This window comes from Gymnogyps californianus, chromosome 18 (assembly GCF_018139145.2).
Source record: "Gymnogyps californianus isolate 813 chromosome 18, ASM1813914v2, whole genome shotgun sequence".
Classification (NCBI taxonomy): Eukaryota; Metazoa; Chordata; class Aves; order Accipitriformes; family Cathartidae; genus Gymnogyps; species Gymnogyps californianus.
The window spans coordinates 2,619,110-2,632,274 of NC_059488.1; the positions used below are offsets into that span (position 1 = coordinate 2,619,110).

The 13,165-nt window shown below is 45.5% G+C and overlaps 1 protein-coding gene across 1 annotated transcript in view; it reads left to right on the forward strand.

The window, feature by feature from the left end:
• Window positions 1-13,165, forward strand: part of CACNA1B (calcium voltage-gated channel subunit alpha1 B) — a 301,750-nt gene that overhangs the window by 268,707 nt on the left and 19,878 nt on the right. The window contains exon 38 of the mRNA XM_050908179.1: window positions 7,148-7,244. Coding sequence (XP_050764136.1) covers window positions 7,148-7,244 — 97 coding nt within the window. The remainder of the gene's footprint in view (window positions 1-7,147; window positions 7,245-13,165) is intronic.

Here is a 13,165-nt window from a genome sequence, read left to right on the forward strand (position 1 = left end):
GAGTACGGCTCCAGAAAGAAAACAACTCAAAAGCTTGAGGTAACATTGGTGGTATATGCTCCAATTTCAATTCACTGTGCACTGGAGATGAACAAACCTGATGTCATTACAAGGGCATTTCCTTCAAATAGACATGAGATAGACATAAACCAACAAATCAAGAAAGCAAAACGCACCCTCCTCCCCCCACACACACGGCCAAAAATTAATAAGGTAAATTCAAATGATCTTGGCTAAATGGCGAAGTGGAAAAACTGTTTAGCATTTCCAAAAGGAGCTTTGATTGCCTTTGGTTTCTGCATCCCAGTTTGGAGATAAAAATATGTTGAAGCTTGCCATTGGCAGCACTTTAGGTAACTCGAGAGGCTAGGCCTTGTTATACCTCACTTGTGCAGCATTTCTCTCCTAGTTGAGAACCACCTTAATGGTTTCACAAATCCTGTGCAGAGACCTGAGGCCACACACACAAAAAAATTCAAGTTTTCAAGGTGCTATCTCTCGCTTCAAAGGAGATGATGTGCCCCACTGCTTTGCATCTGAGTCACGTGCTACAGGCTCAGACTTCATCGTTTGCTTTCACCCACCCGTGAGGCAGCAGGGAGTGACACGATGTTTCTCAGCGTAAGGGTGGTTTGCTGAAAGCATGATTTTTAAACAGACGTTTCTCATCAAACCCAATGTTTTGATCTTGGAAGTCTCCTTCTAATGACATCAATTTGTAGAAGACAATTTTGTTCTTCGAAATAATATTTTAGCTTTTGGACTTGCAGTTGAAACATAAGACGTGAAATAAGAAGAAAATGCAATAAGCCTAGCTTTGGAAGCATTTCAGTTCTCAGTGAGCCTCTGATAAAATATTCCTGATATGTGAGCGTGTTAAAGGAGGAAACGGTTTTCTCACAGCCAGGCGGTGAGGTGGTTGGTTTTATGGTTTTATCTCTTTGTTTTTCTTATTCAAAGACACTCGCAGGGAAAGCTGCACGCCTGGGCTTAAGTACCACGGCAGCGGAGGAGCAGCACTGTGCTGTGGCAGACTCAAGAGCCACTGCAAAAGCATTTTAAGGAATTTTTTAAAAATGAGGGAACGGCTCTAACCAGTGATCACTTCTAGAGCAAGACTGCCTTTAATATATTGCTTTTCTCCATTGCCCTGGGAGAGCTTCTGCACAGTGCTCCTGGTGACTCTGTTATTTTCATTTCTAGGTGCTCTGAGATACAGGTCACAGTAATTTCCTTGATATTCTGCACCTTGGGAATTTGCCTGTTGGGAGAGGTTTTTTTATTTAAAGCCCTACTAATTTTGTATCCATTTTCCTCCCCATGAGTTACTCTGCAATGAATCTCCTCTGTATTTGTAATGAAGCTGCCTCCAGCTCCTCTAATCTTTCCACTCTTTTTTGTTTCCCTTCAGTAGAGACAGATGCAGAAAGCGTTTGTATAATCAGCATCTCAAACTCCCTGCTAGGATGCAATTAAGCTGCTTTAAAATCTCAGTTAAATGGATTTAGGCTAACTTTAAATGTAAACCTATTCCAAAATGACTGCATTTTCCTGAACTGTGTGTGATTTTAACTAGCTCAAAGCCATCCATACTACGAGCCTGCATATATACTCCACACATACTAGCAGCTTGTAATCTCCAAGCAGATTTTCATTACCACGTGCTCTGTAATACAGACAAGTCCTTTGTGGGTATTTGGCAGGCAGTAAATAGCTTTTTTTCCTTTTTCAAATCCAGTCCTATCTCTTACCACTAGAAAATCTCAATGAGACTGAAAACTTGGGAGTGCCCGTTCTCTCCTTAAAAAAAGTCTTGGCTCTGATTAGCATCCGTGGGAGGAGTAACACACCTGCAAGGGAAAAATTAGTATCAATGTGCTTTTTTAATGTTTATGTGTTCAGGAACTTTCCACCCGTAAGAGGCACAAGCATTAAGTTTACAGAAAGATTTGCTTGCTCTATTAACTCTGAGCACAGAGGTTATGTTTTTTGAGTCACTCAGGGACCAGACCTTGTCACTTCTAGAGCTGTTAATACAGAATATGTCATAGATTAAGATCCTAATTCTGTTTTTCTCTGACCTTCTTCCCGTTTTGCTCTGGTGTGAAGCTATTGATGTTGGCAGAGTGACCGGGGGCAGAAGTGCGAATCAAAGGACAGCCAAGACATGATGCTTGAGGCTTGATCCTAAAACATGTGCGTGTTCTGGATTTTCCGTGTGTGAATAGTTCCACTGAAATCACTTGTGTTTTCATAAGTGGGACTAACGTTTCCGCAATTTAAAAGTAATCTGAAATCCATTCACAGTTTAAGGCCAGAACACATCTTTTGATCATTTGGGCTGAACTTCTGTGAAGCTCTGGACATGATATTTCACGATAGCTATCCATGGACTGAGCTTAATAACTTGTCTTTTAAGGTATGGCTCCTAGCAGCACACCCTGTTTTGATCTGAAGACACAGGGCTTTATTCAGCTGTTTGTTCCACTAGTTGGTCAAACTCATTGAAAGAAAATGTTGATCCAATTTTTGTTTTCTATGTCAGCCATCTCCTTTTAGCATTTCAGCTCCCAGTATAGACGTGTAGGGGAATGGTAAATAATCACCATAGCAGAATTAGCAAGAAAGAAGACTCCCAGGCAGTGTTATCTTATGCTCAGATGCAGGTGAGCTGGTTCCTGCTTCCGTCTGTCACTGACTGATCGCCTCTCTCAAGTCTCTTCTTTGATTGTCCCAAGGAAAAGGGAATTACAGTGTTGGTCCACTTTCCGTGGCTTGAGACCCTCGATGAAAGATGCTGCATGGGTAGAAAGTACAAGTGGTGTTATACTTTTGTTATATAGATAATATTTTAAATATAAGCTTAATATGTGTGTATTTACATACCTATTTCCAATATCACCTTTGTTTTTGTTACGAAAACCAACTTTCTGTAAACTTTCCTGGGGAAAAACATTCAAAAGGAAGTAAAAAAAGGAGCTAGCAGCTGTTGTTCTAGATATGTGTCACATTCAGTAGGGGTAAGTATGGGGAAACTGTTGGATTTAGGGGTGGCAGAAGCCTTGGGCTCACAGAAAAAGAGAGAGCGAGAGAAATGGGGTGCACACAGCAGTTTGCTCTGGGGCTGGAAGTTAATCAGGAAAGGAGTGAAAACACTGAATTTAAGGATGAACTGGGAGAGAAAAGAAAATTGGATTTCTATGAGCTTTTATTTGTTCAAGATATATAAAGTGAGTGCTTTATCTCTCTTATACCCCTATTCCCAGTGCATACCCCTTAGAGGTACTGGAAATGTTGGTCTTGCCATCCCATTCCCATTAGTTGCTCCCAAGAGCCAAGGGAGATGCCACTGACAGCACCTTCAGTGATCAGGAGGAGGTGCAGGTGCTCCCAAGGGAGAGCAGTTTCTTAGCTATCTGAGATAAAGGGATGCTGATGAAAGTAAACAAAACTCAAATTGATTTAAACAACTCGGGAAAGAATCCTTGTTTGTCATAATTTGTCATAATTTGCTGCCATGACCTTCCGATGCCATACCTCTGCTGGTTTTCAAGCCTTCCACAAACTCTTAGAGAGCTCGGGGAATTGCTCATATATATTTTCTACAGGCTGATTTTACAAAACCTTTATAAAATTTCGGTAAACTTGACTCACTTAAACCGATACACTTTTTATAACCATGATTAGGCCTGCAGCCAAGACTCGCACAGTTCCATTTGATCTGTTTCTGAATTAATAGCTTTGAGTTGATTGTGAAGGTTTTGAATAGACCTTAATTTTTCACATCCAAAAAAGCAGTAATATTGAAGGAAGGTCCAAGATATTCCAGCCTTCTTTATATAACTACCAAAATAAACATAGTGAAGCCGAATCATCTCGTTTTTCTTTAGAGGTCATTTTGAAGTTCAGCACAGCTCTTTTTGTACATGATTTGGTTACTTACAAAAGATTAAGAAATCTAATCCTGCTGTTAAATCAGCTGAAAATATTGTTGGGAGTTAATGAGACTGACCGTAAAGCTACCTCGAGGCATCTGATTTCACCTACTGGTAATGAAGGCTGGGTTTTCCCAGTGCCAATGGCCAAGACGGCTCTCGAGATGGCAATTTCTGGACTTCCAGCAAATTGCTTATTGCCCATGAAGCAGAGTACAGACCTGCTGGGGTTACGTAGGTAGTAACAGTGGAGGTGAAAGTTCCCAAGCTCTTTTGAACCAGCTAATTTGAATCCCAGTAATAATCCATCAAATAGGCTATTTGTGTGCTGCAGGCTCTGGTTTTGCTGGGCTGCTGCAGCACCTGGGCGGTGGGTAGGGGCCGTCTGCAGGCAGATGCTCAGGCACAGTAAAACATTAGTGATAAAGGTAACCAAATGCAGTGGTTGGAAAGCCTTGCACATGGCACTGACGGTTTCACAGAAGAAAATCCAAGGATATAGATTTTGTTGAGCAGCTGGAAGTTCTCTCTCTCTCTCTCTCTCTGTTAAAGTGCCTCCTTCATTGCAAGCCCAGTTGCTGTCAGACTAACCTTGCTTTTCAGCGTGTTTTGCCCTTCCAACTTCTCCTGTTTGCCTGGGGAAAAACTGATTCCTCTCGGTTTTTGCTGTCATAACATCTGATGTTTTCTTTCCAGTTGCCGGATTCATTATAAGGATATGTACAATTTGTTACGTGTAATTGCTCCACCCCTGGGCTTAGGAAAGAAGTGCCCTCATAGGGTGGCATACAAGGTTTGGAACTTCAGAGACTCCCTCCAGCATTTTCAGTTCTGGTTTTGTTTCATTTTACCCCCCCCCCCCCCCAAGTGCAAATGCAAACAGTACAGAAAAGAAACCGTAACGTAACTAACCCCTTGCCTGAAGAAAGGAATGATTGACTGACTGCCTCCTTTTCCCTCGATGCATCTCTTCCCCGTCTCCTCCCACACCCCAGCTGGCTGGAGACAGGCAGCTTTATGAGACAGTGAACCCTCCAGCTTCCATCCTGCCGGGTCTAGGTGGGAAGTGTTGGGGAAAAGCAGCACAGCACACTCTCTCTATATATACATGCCGGAGAGAAATGTCATCCCAAGGTGTCTAGGGAGTAGCAAGTCCATTTTGTTTGGGCTTCCATAGCATTGTCGCTCCAGCTGAATGACCAACATTTGAACTCTTCCCTTTCCTGAGCTGAAAAGACATTTGATCTGGGCACCGGTTAACCGGGCAGCAGAGTGGGATGGTTACCTAGGCTGGGGAGAGATGAAGGGATGAGCTTTTCACAGTGCAACAGCAACAGCCAGAGATTGCCTTGGGAGCAAAATTGTGTCTCTGAGATCGTAAGCTATGATGGACATCCAGTGAAACCTCCTGCCTCATAGCACGGGAAAAGTATACTGTCCTTGGGAGCTGAAGTGGGGAATTGAGGACAGATCTTGCCAAGAAATCAGCACAGGATGACACTGGCCTTCAGTGGGGTCCCAGTTACAGGCAGGGATTTTCTTGCAGTCAGTGCATGGAGAGCAGAAGATGAAGGAGAGAGAAGTGGCAGCAGCCAGCATGGAGCTTGCTTTTCTCTTTCACTCCAGCCCAGGGGTTTTCCACACCTGACTGGGGATTAGGAGTTAACAAGCACTGCAGAGAAGGCATGAGACCCTGTACCTCCAGCCAGGGAGCAGGGGCAGAAGAGAGAAGCCAGGGGGAAAGCCACTGGCTGTAATTACAATTTGTGTTTCTCAGCAGCCTTTAAATTAGCTCTGGGCTATAAAACCTGGATGGTATTTTAACTGCATTAGTTACCAAGGACAGGAATAGATGTTTTTGGCTTGGTAAGTTCTCTCTTCCACCCCCTCCTGCATCAATGCTTTACACAGGAGTTGAGACCCATGTGAGGGCAGCGGGCTGGTGTGCGGGTGCCTGCTTCTGTAGCTGTCCTGCTTGAGAAAGGGGTTTTATATGGGTGCTTAGGTCTTGGTTTCCCTCCTAGTATAGTGGAGATGATAATACTGTCCTGCTTTTCCAGGGGTTAAACATTAATTAATAACATGCTGCAAGATACTTGCATCTCCTCAGATGACAGGCAGCACAGATTTGCACAATATAATAAGCAGGCAGTTTGCTGGGAAAACAAAATGAGATTGTCACAGTCATGCTCCCAGTTTCAGTAGGCAGAAAAAGGCGAAGCAGGAGGATTCCTTGCTGTTTCTGCATCCCTTGCTTTTCAGGGCAGGATTTTATTTACCACCACCGTGTGCTGAAGGTAGATGCCATCAGTAATGGGCTGGTCTAAGGGCCTGTTCCCAAATCTCTGCAATTCCCAGTTCCCTCTAACATGCAGGACAGCCAGCTGCTCTTGGTGGTGGAGACAACCAGTTGACGTTGGCTTGATCAAAGAGGGGCCCCGTCAAATGTAAGGGAGAAACAGGTTCCCTTTCCACCACCTTCCTGCGAATGAAGTGCTGGGCTCTGGTTTTGTCAAACCTGAGTTCAGACTGGAGGAGAAATTCAGGCTGGCTGAGGTTTTGCAGAGTTGCACCCTTGGCTTGGAGTCAGAGCACTCCCAGTCTGTCCCCTGAGCAAACACACCAGGATTGGCTTTTTGCTTCTCTCATAGCCCGCAGGCTAACCTGAAAACCAAACTCTTTATTCCCCGAAGGGAAGCTGAGTATTTTCTCTAAGCCCTATCTCTCCCTGTCCCATAACTCTGCCTACCAGCTCTCCCTGGCATGGTGAATACAGCCTCTTGATTGACTGGTTTTGGGGGGGCGAGAAGGGGGAGCATCCCTCCACCCCCCCAGAGAGCCAGCCAAACTCGAGCCCTCCCCACACCCTCTCCACCCTGCGCAGAGACATCAATCATTCCCCGCAGGGACCCACGTGCCGAGGCGCAGCTCTGGCCCCGGGACGTCCCTGCAGTGAGGAGGAGACGTTGGGCGTTGAAACACAGCAACGGAAGAGGAGAAACCTTTCTATTTACCCACCTCTTTATTTTGGTTTTGTTTTCCTGAGAAATCTGATTAACCTGATCTCTGTTTTCTTGTCTGCTTTCCCTTCTCTCCCCTCCTTTTCATTTGCTCCATTGTGTTGCCTTTTTCCCCATCCCCTTCCTTCCTCCCCCCGGTCTGGTTTGATTTCTGTGTCCTCTCGCTTTTGCCTCCCTCCCTTTGACTCCAAGCGGGCGCATCAGTTACACAGACATGTATGAGATGCTGAGACACATGTCCCCACCTCTAGGCCTTGGAAAGAAATGCCCTGCTCGTGTTGCCTATAAGGTAGACCAACCCCGCTAGAAACTCCTGCCAAACCACCAGCTTTTTGTGCCGTGGCTGAAGTGGGTGCTGGTTTTCTGTGGCATTAGTGGTGTTCTGGACTTTTCTGGTGCTTTCTCTGCTTTCCAAGCAGACTGGATTTTGGATCTTCTGCCTTTTTTTTTTTTTTTTTTTTGTAACCTTTTTTTGGTCTTTGAAACTATGGACATCAGTTTGTCTTTCTAAGTATGTCTCTGCTATCTGTATCAGTGTTTCTATCTCTCCTTTCTCATTCTGCTTCCATTTAGGCTAATTTGGGGAGGGAGGGTGCTAATGAGTAAATTACCCCACCAATACAATCCCTATTTATCTTCCTACAGCTCTTTGACTATCCGTTCTTACTAGCCCTTCAGTAGTGTGTTGTTTTTTCCCCCTCTTAATTAGATTGGAGTAATTAGAGTAGGCAGTACTGTAGGAGTTAGCAAGCTATTAAACAGAGGCAACACCAGAAGGGCTCCTTAAATACCCTTGTGAAAGAAATTATTTTAACAAAAAACATTTAAGACAGTAAGATGAAGCAATCACTCAAACTTATTGTTTATTCTGAAAAACTTTTTAACTGAACCACAAAAATGCATTATATCCAAAAGGCTGCTAGCTGCTGCTTTTCAGACACTGCCTGGATGAACACAGTGGAAACTCAGATAGACACAGAGCCAGAATTACAGAGCAGACCCAGACCCCGCCAGTTAATGCCACGCTGCTCTCCCAGCAGCTCACATGGCGCTTGGAAATTTGCATTTGCAGGGGCAATTCCTTAGAAGCTTTTAACATTGAACCTCATAGTTTTGGAGGGAGAGGTTTGTGATCAGCATTTAGTATTGGTGTAACTGAGCATCCATCAAACTCAACAGGTTTCGGGTTTTTTTTTGCTGTTGATATCATTTCAGCCACCACCAAGCCTAATTACTGCACCCCGCTGTGCTTGGTGCAATGGATCCAGATGACAACAGCCCCTCCAATAGTGCTTGTCTTTTCACTGAGGCCATGTGAAAGCAAGAATTTGTGAAGAGACTCAAGCTAAACCCAGACCTGGGCCTGCCTTTATGTAGGGCACTTAGCAGCAAGAAGAGGTTCAGATATGGCTTCCTACAAGATCCTTCCTCAGTGTGTTAGGATTTAAAATAAAAAGAAAATTAAACATAACCTTAAAGCTAACCAGTTAGATATCTTTTCTGTATGCCTTTTGATTTGTTTCTGGCCACTTTGGTAGCTGCTTTAAAAGAGCATCTCTATTATGAGCAGTTCATACCCACCATGTTGTAACTAAGGTGGAGAAACCCAGCTACATCAAAATGCCAGCTCCCAGCTATCTCAGATAGATGAGTAGATAGATAAACATCTATACAGAGGTACCCATTATACACAGAAACCCAATGATTTTAAAGTAATCAATGTCTCCTTTTAGCGCCTGTGAGTTTCCATTGACTTAAAATGGAGCTGTGTCCTGCTGAAAGCCCGGCAGTAGGTGTTTGCAGCTGGGCAACCGCATCTGCTCTGTGGTCACACATGTGTACCAGAAGCCTAAAGCTATCCTTCCCCCCGCCCCAATCTTGTACAGTTATAAAAGGAAGAAAATAAAAGGGGATAAAAAGATCATGTGTTAGAATAGGCATTTTAAACAAGCCTTTTGGCTGATGTTCATAGTGTGGCGTCTCTGTGTGACTGTTCTCAACTGTTGCAGCAGACTTTCCCCGGGCAGAGGCACTGCAGATGTGCCTTCCCTAGTCTGTCTTTTCCCTGTGAGTTAGCTGATACCTCATTTAATTTGTCTGTCTTTACAGAACAAATCCACAGAACTTAGGTACATATGAATGGTTTCTTTTTAAAATATAGACTCTTGATTTTTTTAAAGACGTCTTTAATTTTTACCTATCTAGTAAGAAACCTCTAAAAGGTGTCTGTGTATGACTGAACCATAAGTAGAGATGGGTTCAAGTCAAACAGCTCAAATCTAGACTGAACATCAGGTTTCTCTGAGCTTGGAGGTGATCAGATTCATTTTGCACGTTATCGAAGAGCCCTGAACTACAGAAATAGGGACTTAAGACCAGATCTGGATTTTTCCCATGGTGTAAGGCTGCAGCTTGGGCTGATGCCCTCTCCCAGCTGTGGCTGGTGATAAAACTAAACCCTCATGGGGAGGCAGTACCAGTTTTTGCTCCCTCCCTCCTCCACTTCCACATGCAGCACTAGGAGCAGCACGTCCACAGAGACAGATCGGTGCCGAGCATCTTCCCCCAGCTGACGGCTGCGTGTGGCTCGCAGCATCCCCCTGCCCTACACCTGCCGGGTGCCCCCCCACGGGTGTAACTCTTGCTGTCCTCCCACAGTTGATGGGAGACTTGGGGAGGACAGTGCAGCCCACCCAGCCACGCACACCTCCACACAGAGCCAGCGTGCAGAGGGAGAACATCCTGCAGCTGTAGCTCAGTCAGTGCCGACAGCAGCCAGGGCTTTGTCTCTGTGCTATTGTTGCTCTCTCCTCTGAACCAAATGATTTTTTTAAAAACCTTACTGTTCTGTCCGGCAAAAGCTCTTTTGCCCCACATACCCACCCTTTTTCTTTCCATGTATATTTTTCCCAGTCCTCTCTGCAAAGGTTTTGTGTGTTTTCCCCCTGTCTTCGTTTGTGTTGCCTTCTCAGTACGTGCACACTGTCATTTCGTTTAGCTTTTTCTCTCTTTGCAGCCTCCTCGGCTGCTGTCCTTCCTTTCTGCTGTTTTCTGGTTCCCCTTTCTCAACTGTTCTCCTTGGTCGGCGTGACCAGCCTCTGCAGTTTCGTGCGCGCGGCTTGCTGCTTGCCCGGAGGTGCATGCATGGGGTCCTCCGGCCGCACTGCTCGGGCACCGGGAGAGCTCTATCCTGCACTGGGGGGGGTGAGAAAAGGGTGAAGGAACTGAGTTTTAAAATCTCTTCTACCCAGTCAGATGAAAAGAGGGAAGAAAACCACTTTGATTTCACACTGGTGTCTTGAGATTTGATCGCTTGTCCATTTTCAGATGAGGGGGGTGGTGTTTTTTTCACTCCATTTGCAGTCATGTGTTGAGACTTGGAGGCCTCTTCGGCAGACTCAGTTTGTCTATAGCGAAGGGTCCCGGGGTTTTGTATGCTATTCAGTAGTAGCAATAACGGCAGAGCAGCAGCCAGCTTCGCCGTCACCTGGAGTTAGTCCGTGCTTTGCACCACAGAGCTTTGCGTGCATCTTTAGAGAAAATGGGAGAAGGAAATGCCCATGATGCTGCTAAATCTCTCTGGCACTACAGTGCTGTCAAGATATGTTGCAGATAACTGCAAGAGTGGGGTTGGAGGAGGGTTATTTTGAGAGCCTGAGGGTGTGATTCTTAGGAACGGTGTCGTGCTAGGAGAGGCAATAAGCCAGGCCTTTCCCCACTGCTCTTCAGAGTCAACTTTTTACCTCCCTCTCCGGGGACAGGAGAAGACAGCATTGCCAGCAGGCACGTCTCCACCTCTGTCCAAGTGTAGCTCTAGGCGAAGACCTGCATGGAGTCTGCAGGGCAATGCTGGCAGCCGGAGGGGGCTCCTGACTTTATTTTGTGGTTCTGTTAGTGCTGTCAAGCACGGCTTTGCACGCCCTATTTCAAGGGTGATTTATTGCAGGGATTAGGAGGGCTCTGGCTTTCCCTTTAGCACCTCCTGACATGGCCAAGGCTCCTGGATATGTGATGGGAAGTGACCTTGGAGCTGGGCTGGCTCCCCATCTGCACCAGAGCTGCACCTCACCTTGCCTGTCGCTGCCATGTGGATTTTAAAATCTGTGATTAGGTCCCTGAAGGCTAAACAAGAGTTTGAATGGTCCGTTTGCTAGCTGCCCAGCCTTGCTACCTCTGCACAGAGCTAGCATCATGCAATTGCTTTTGCTGGACAAGGAGCAAGACTGCACCTACTGAAGGTAGGATGATCGCTCCATGCAGCAGGTCCGGTTGTGTGTCAGAGACAGAGCCCACGTTTCAGGGCACAGACCTGGCTCCTCTCTTGGCCCTGGGAGGGAGGAAGGCCGTGGCCAGCCTCTCTGAAGCCAACAGAAGAGTTAAATGAGAGTAGAATAATTACAACTAGGTCAGGGTGAATTATTCATAGCAAATAATTTATTCACCAAACTCAGCTTCGTTTCCCACAAGCAGCACTCCATTGTCCCAAATTTATTCACATTTGGGGATTATTCCCAGAGCAGTTCCTGTCCTAGAGGCTGCGTGGGAGCTGCTGATGGGGTGCTCTTAATAATTTAAATCCATCGGGGTGCCAGCTAGTTTTTCTGGCATTTGTAGCTCAGTATACTCCTCTTCCTGCTATCGTTTGGACAAATGTGTCAGTGAATAAAATTTGTGGTGCAGATATTTCTGTTCAGTGCTCACTTTCTGGGTCAGGCTGGGAGCCAGCAGAAGACCTTTTATTCCAGCTTTTGACACCAGGATGAATTTTCCCCCATTTCTCTAACGCGTTCCCTGCCTATTAGGACATCGTCCAGGAAGTTTCTAAGCAGATCTGCAGAAACCAAATGCTGAAAGGGCGTAAGTTCTGTCAATTCTGCTTGACACAAAGGTTTGGTTTCTCGTTAGCGATGTCTTTGTTTATTTGCGATTAAATCACTACTAGAAGCTGAGGGATGTTTGCACCCCTCCTGACCACACAAGTAAGCGGAGCAAAAAGCGTTGCCTCCCTAACTCCGGCTGTAATCGGTTACTACCTCGTTATCTGCACAGAGTTAATTAGGAGACTCTAGAGACAATATTGCAGCTCCTGCTCCAGGGCCTTTTCCTGCAGAAACATTAACGAGCTCCCCTTGCCCTCGCTCGCTCAGGAGGGGGATGCCTCCGAAACCGCCTAATTAAAATCCGGAGCTGGAGGAGGGTTCCCCAAGCGCAGTTGGGAAATAGGAGCGGGGACTCCATCTGCTGCCGGCTGCTTTTCCTCAAATGCTCTTGGAGGAAATCGGAGACGAGGGGAGGAAGAGGAGCAGCACAGGGAGCAGGGGAGCCCTTTCCTGCCAGGTCTGGGCACCTGGGAGAGATTTTTACCTTTTTTTCCTGCTCCCCAGTTACTAATTCACCTGAACACCCCTCGTTTGTGGCTGGCAATTCCCAAGGCACCCCAAGTGATGCAAGCTTTTAACTAGTGTGGGGAAGCATCAGATCCCTTGCCATCTGCATCAGCAGGCTCTTATGTTTTCCTTCTCGGGTCTAGAACGATGGAAAATTACCCGCATCAGATTTACTTTTTTTTAATCAAATTTTTGCATCGTATTCCAAAGCATGAGGAACTGCTAAGGTGTGGCCTTGAAGTGCAACTTCAGCCAGAAGAAACAGCAAAAATGCGGGGAGACGTTAATTTTACTTTAAACTGTGTATAGGCTAAACAACTAGTTCAGGTTTTTTTAACCATGTTGTTGCCCGTGCTGTATGAAAAACATTGAGATTTTTCTCTTCTATCCTGGTTAGGGATGAAAATCAAAAGTTCTTGATTAATTTTTCAAAGAGCAATTTTGGGTCAATCAGAATATTTGAGAAATTTTACAAATTTCAGTTGGATTCCAGTTCCTTTTAAATGGGTCCTATAGAAATGTAAATTAATTAAAATATAGGTAAAATTAGAAAGTAGCATTGAAAGGATTGAAATTTCTTGCTCTGCACCTGTTGGAAGGAAATATTTTTACCTTAAGGTTGTTTTATAATATTGGGGGGGGAAATGAAGATTTCTTTTTGTTCGCAGTTTCAGCCTTTCAGTTGCGTTTCTGGTGCTAGGCGAATGCACCAGACGATGCGCGGGGCAGTTCGGGTGCCGAGTCCCTCCTCTGGGGCGGCTGTGCCAATATCTGGGTGACTCCTTGGTTTCTCTGGGTGTCAGCGGCGGTGCAGGGACATGGT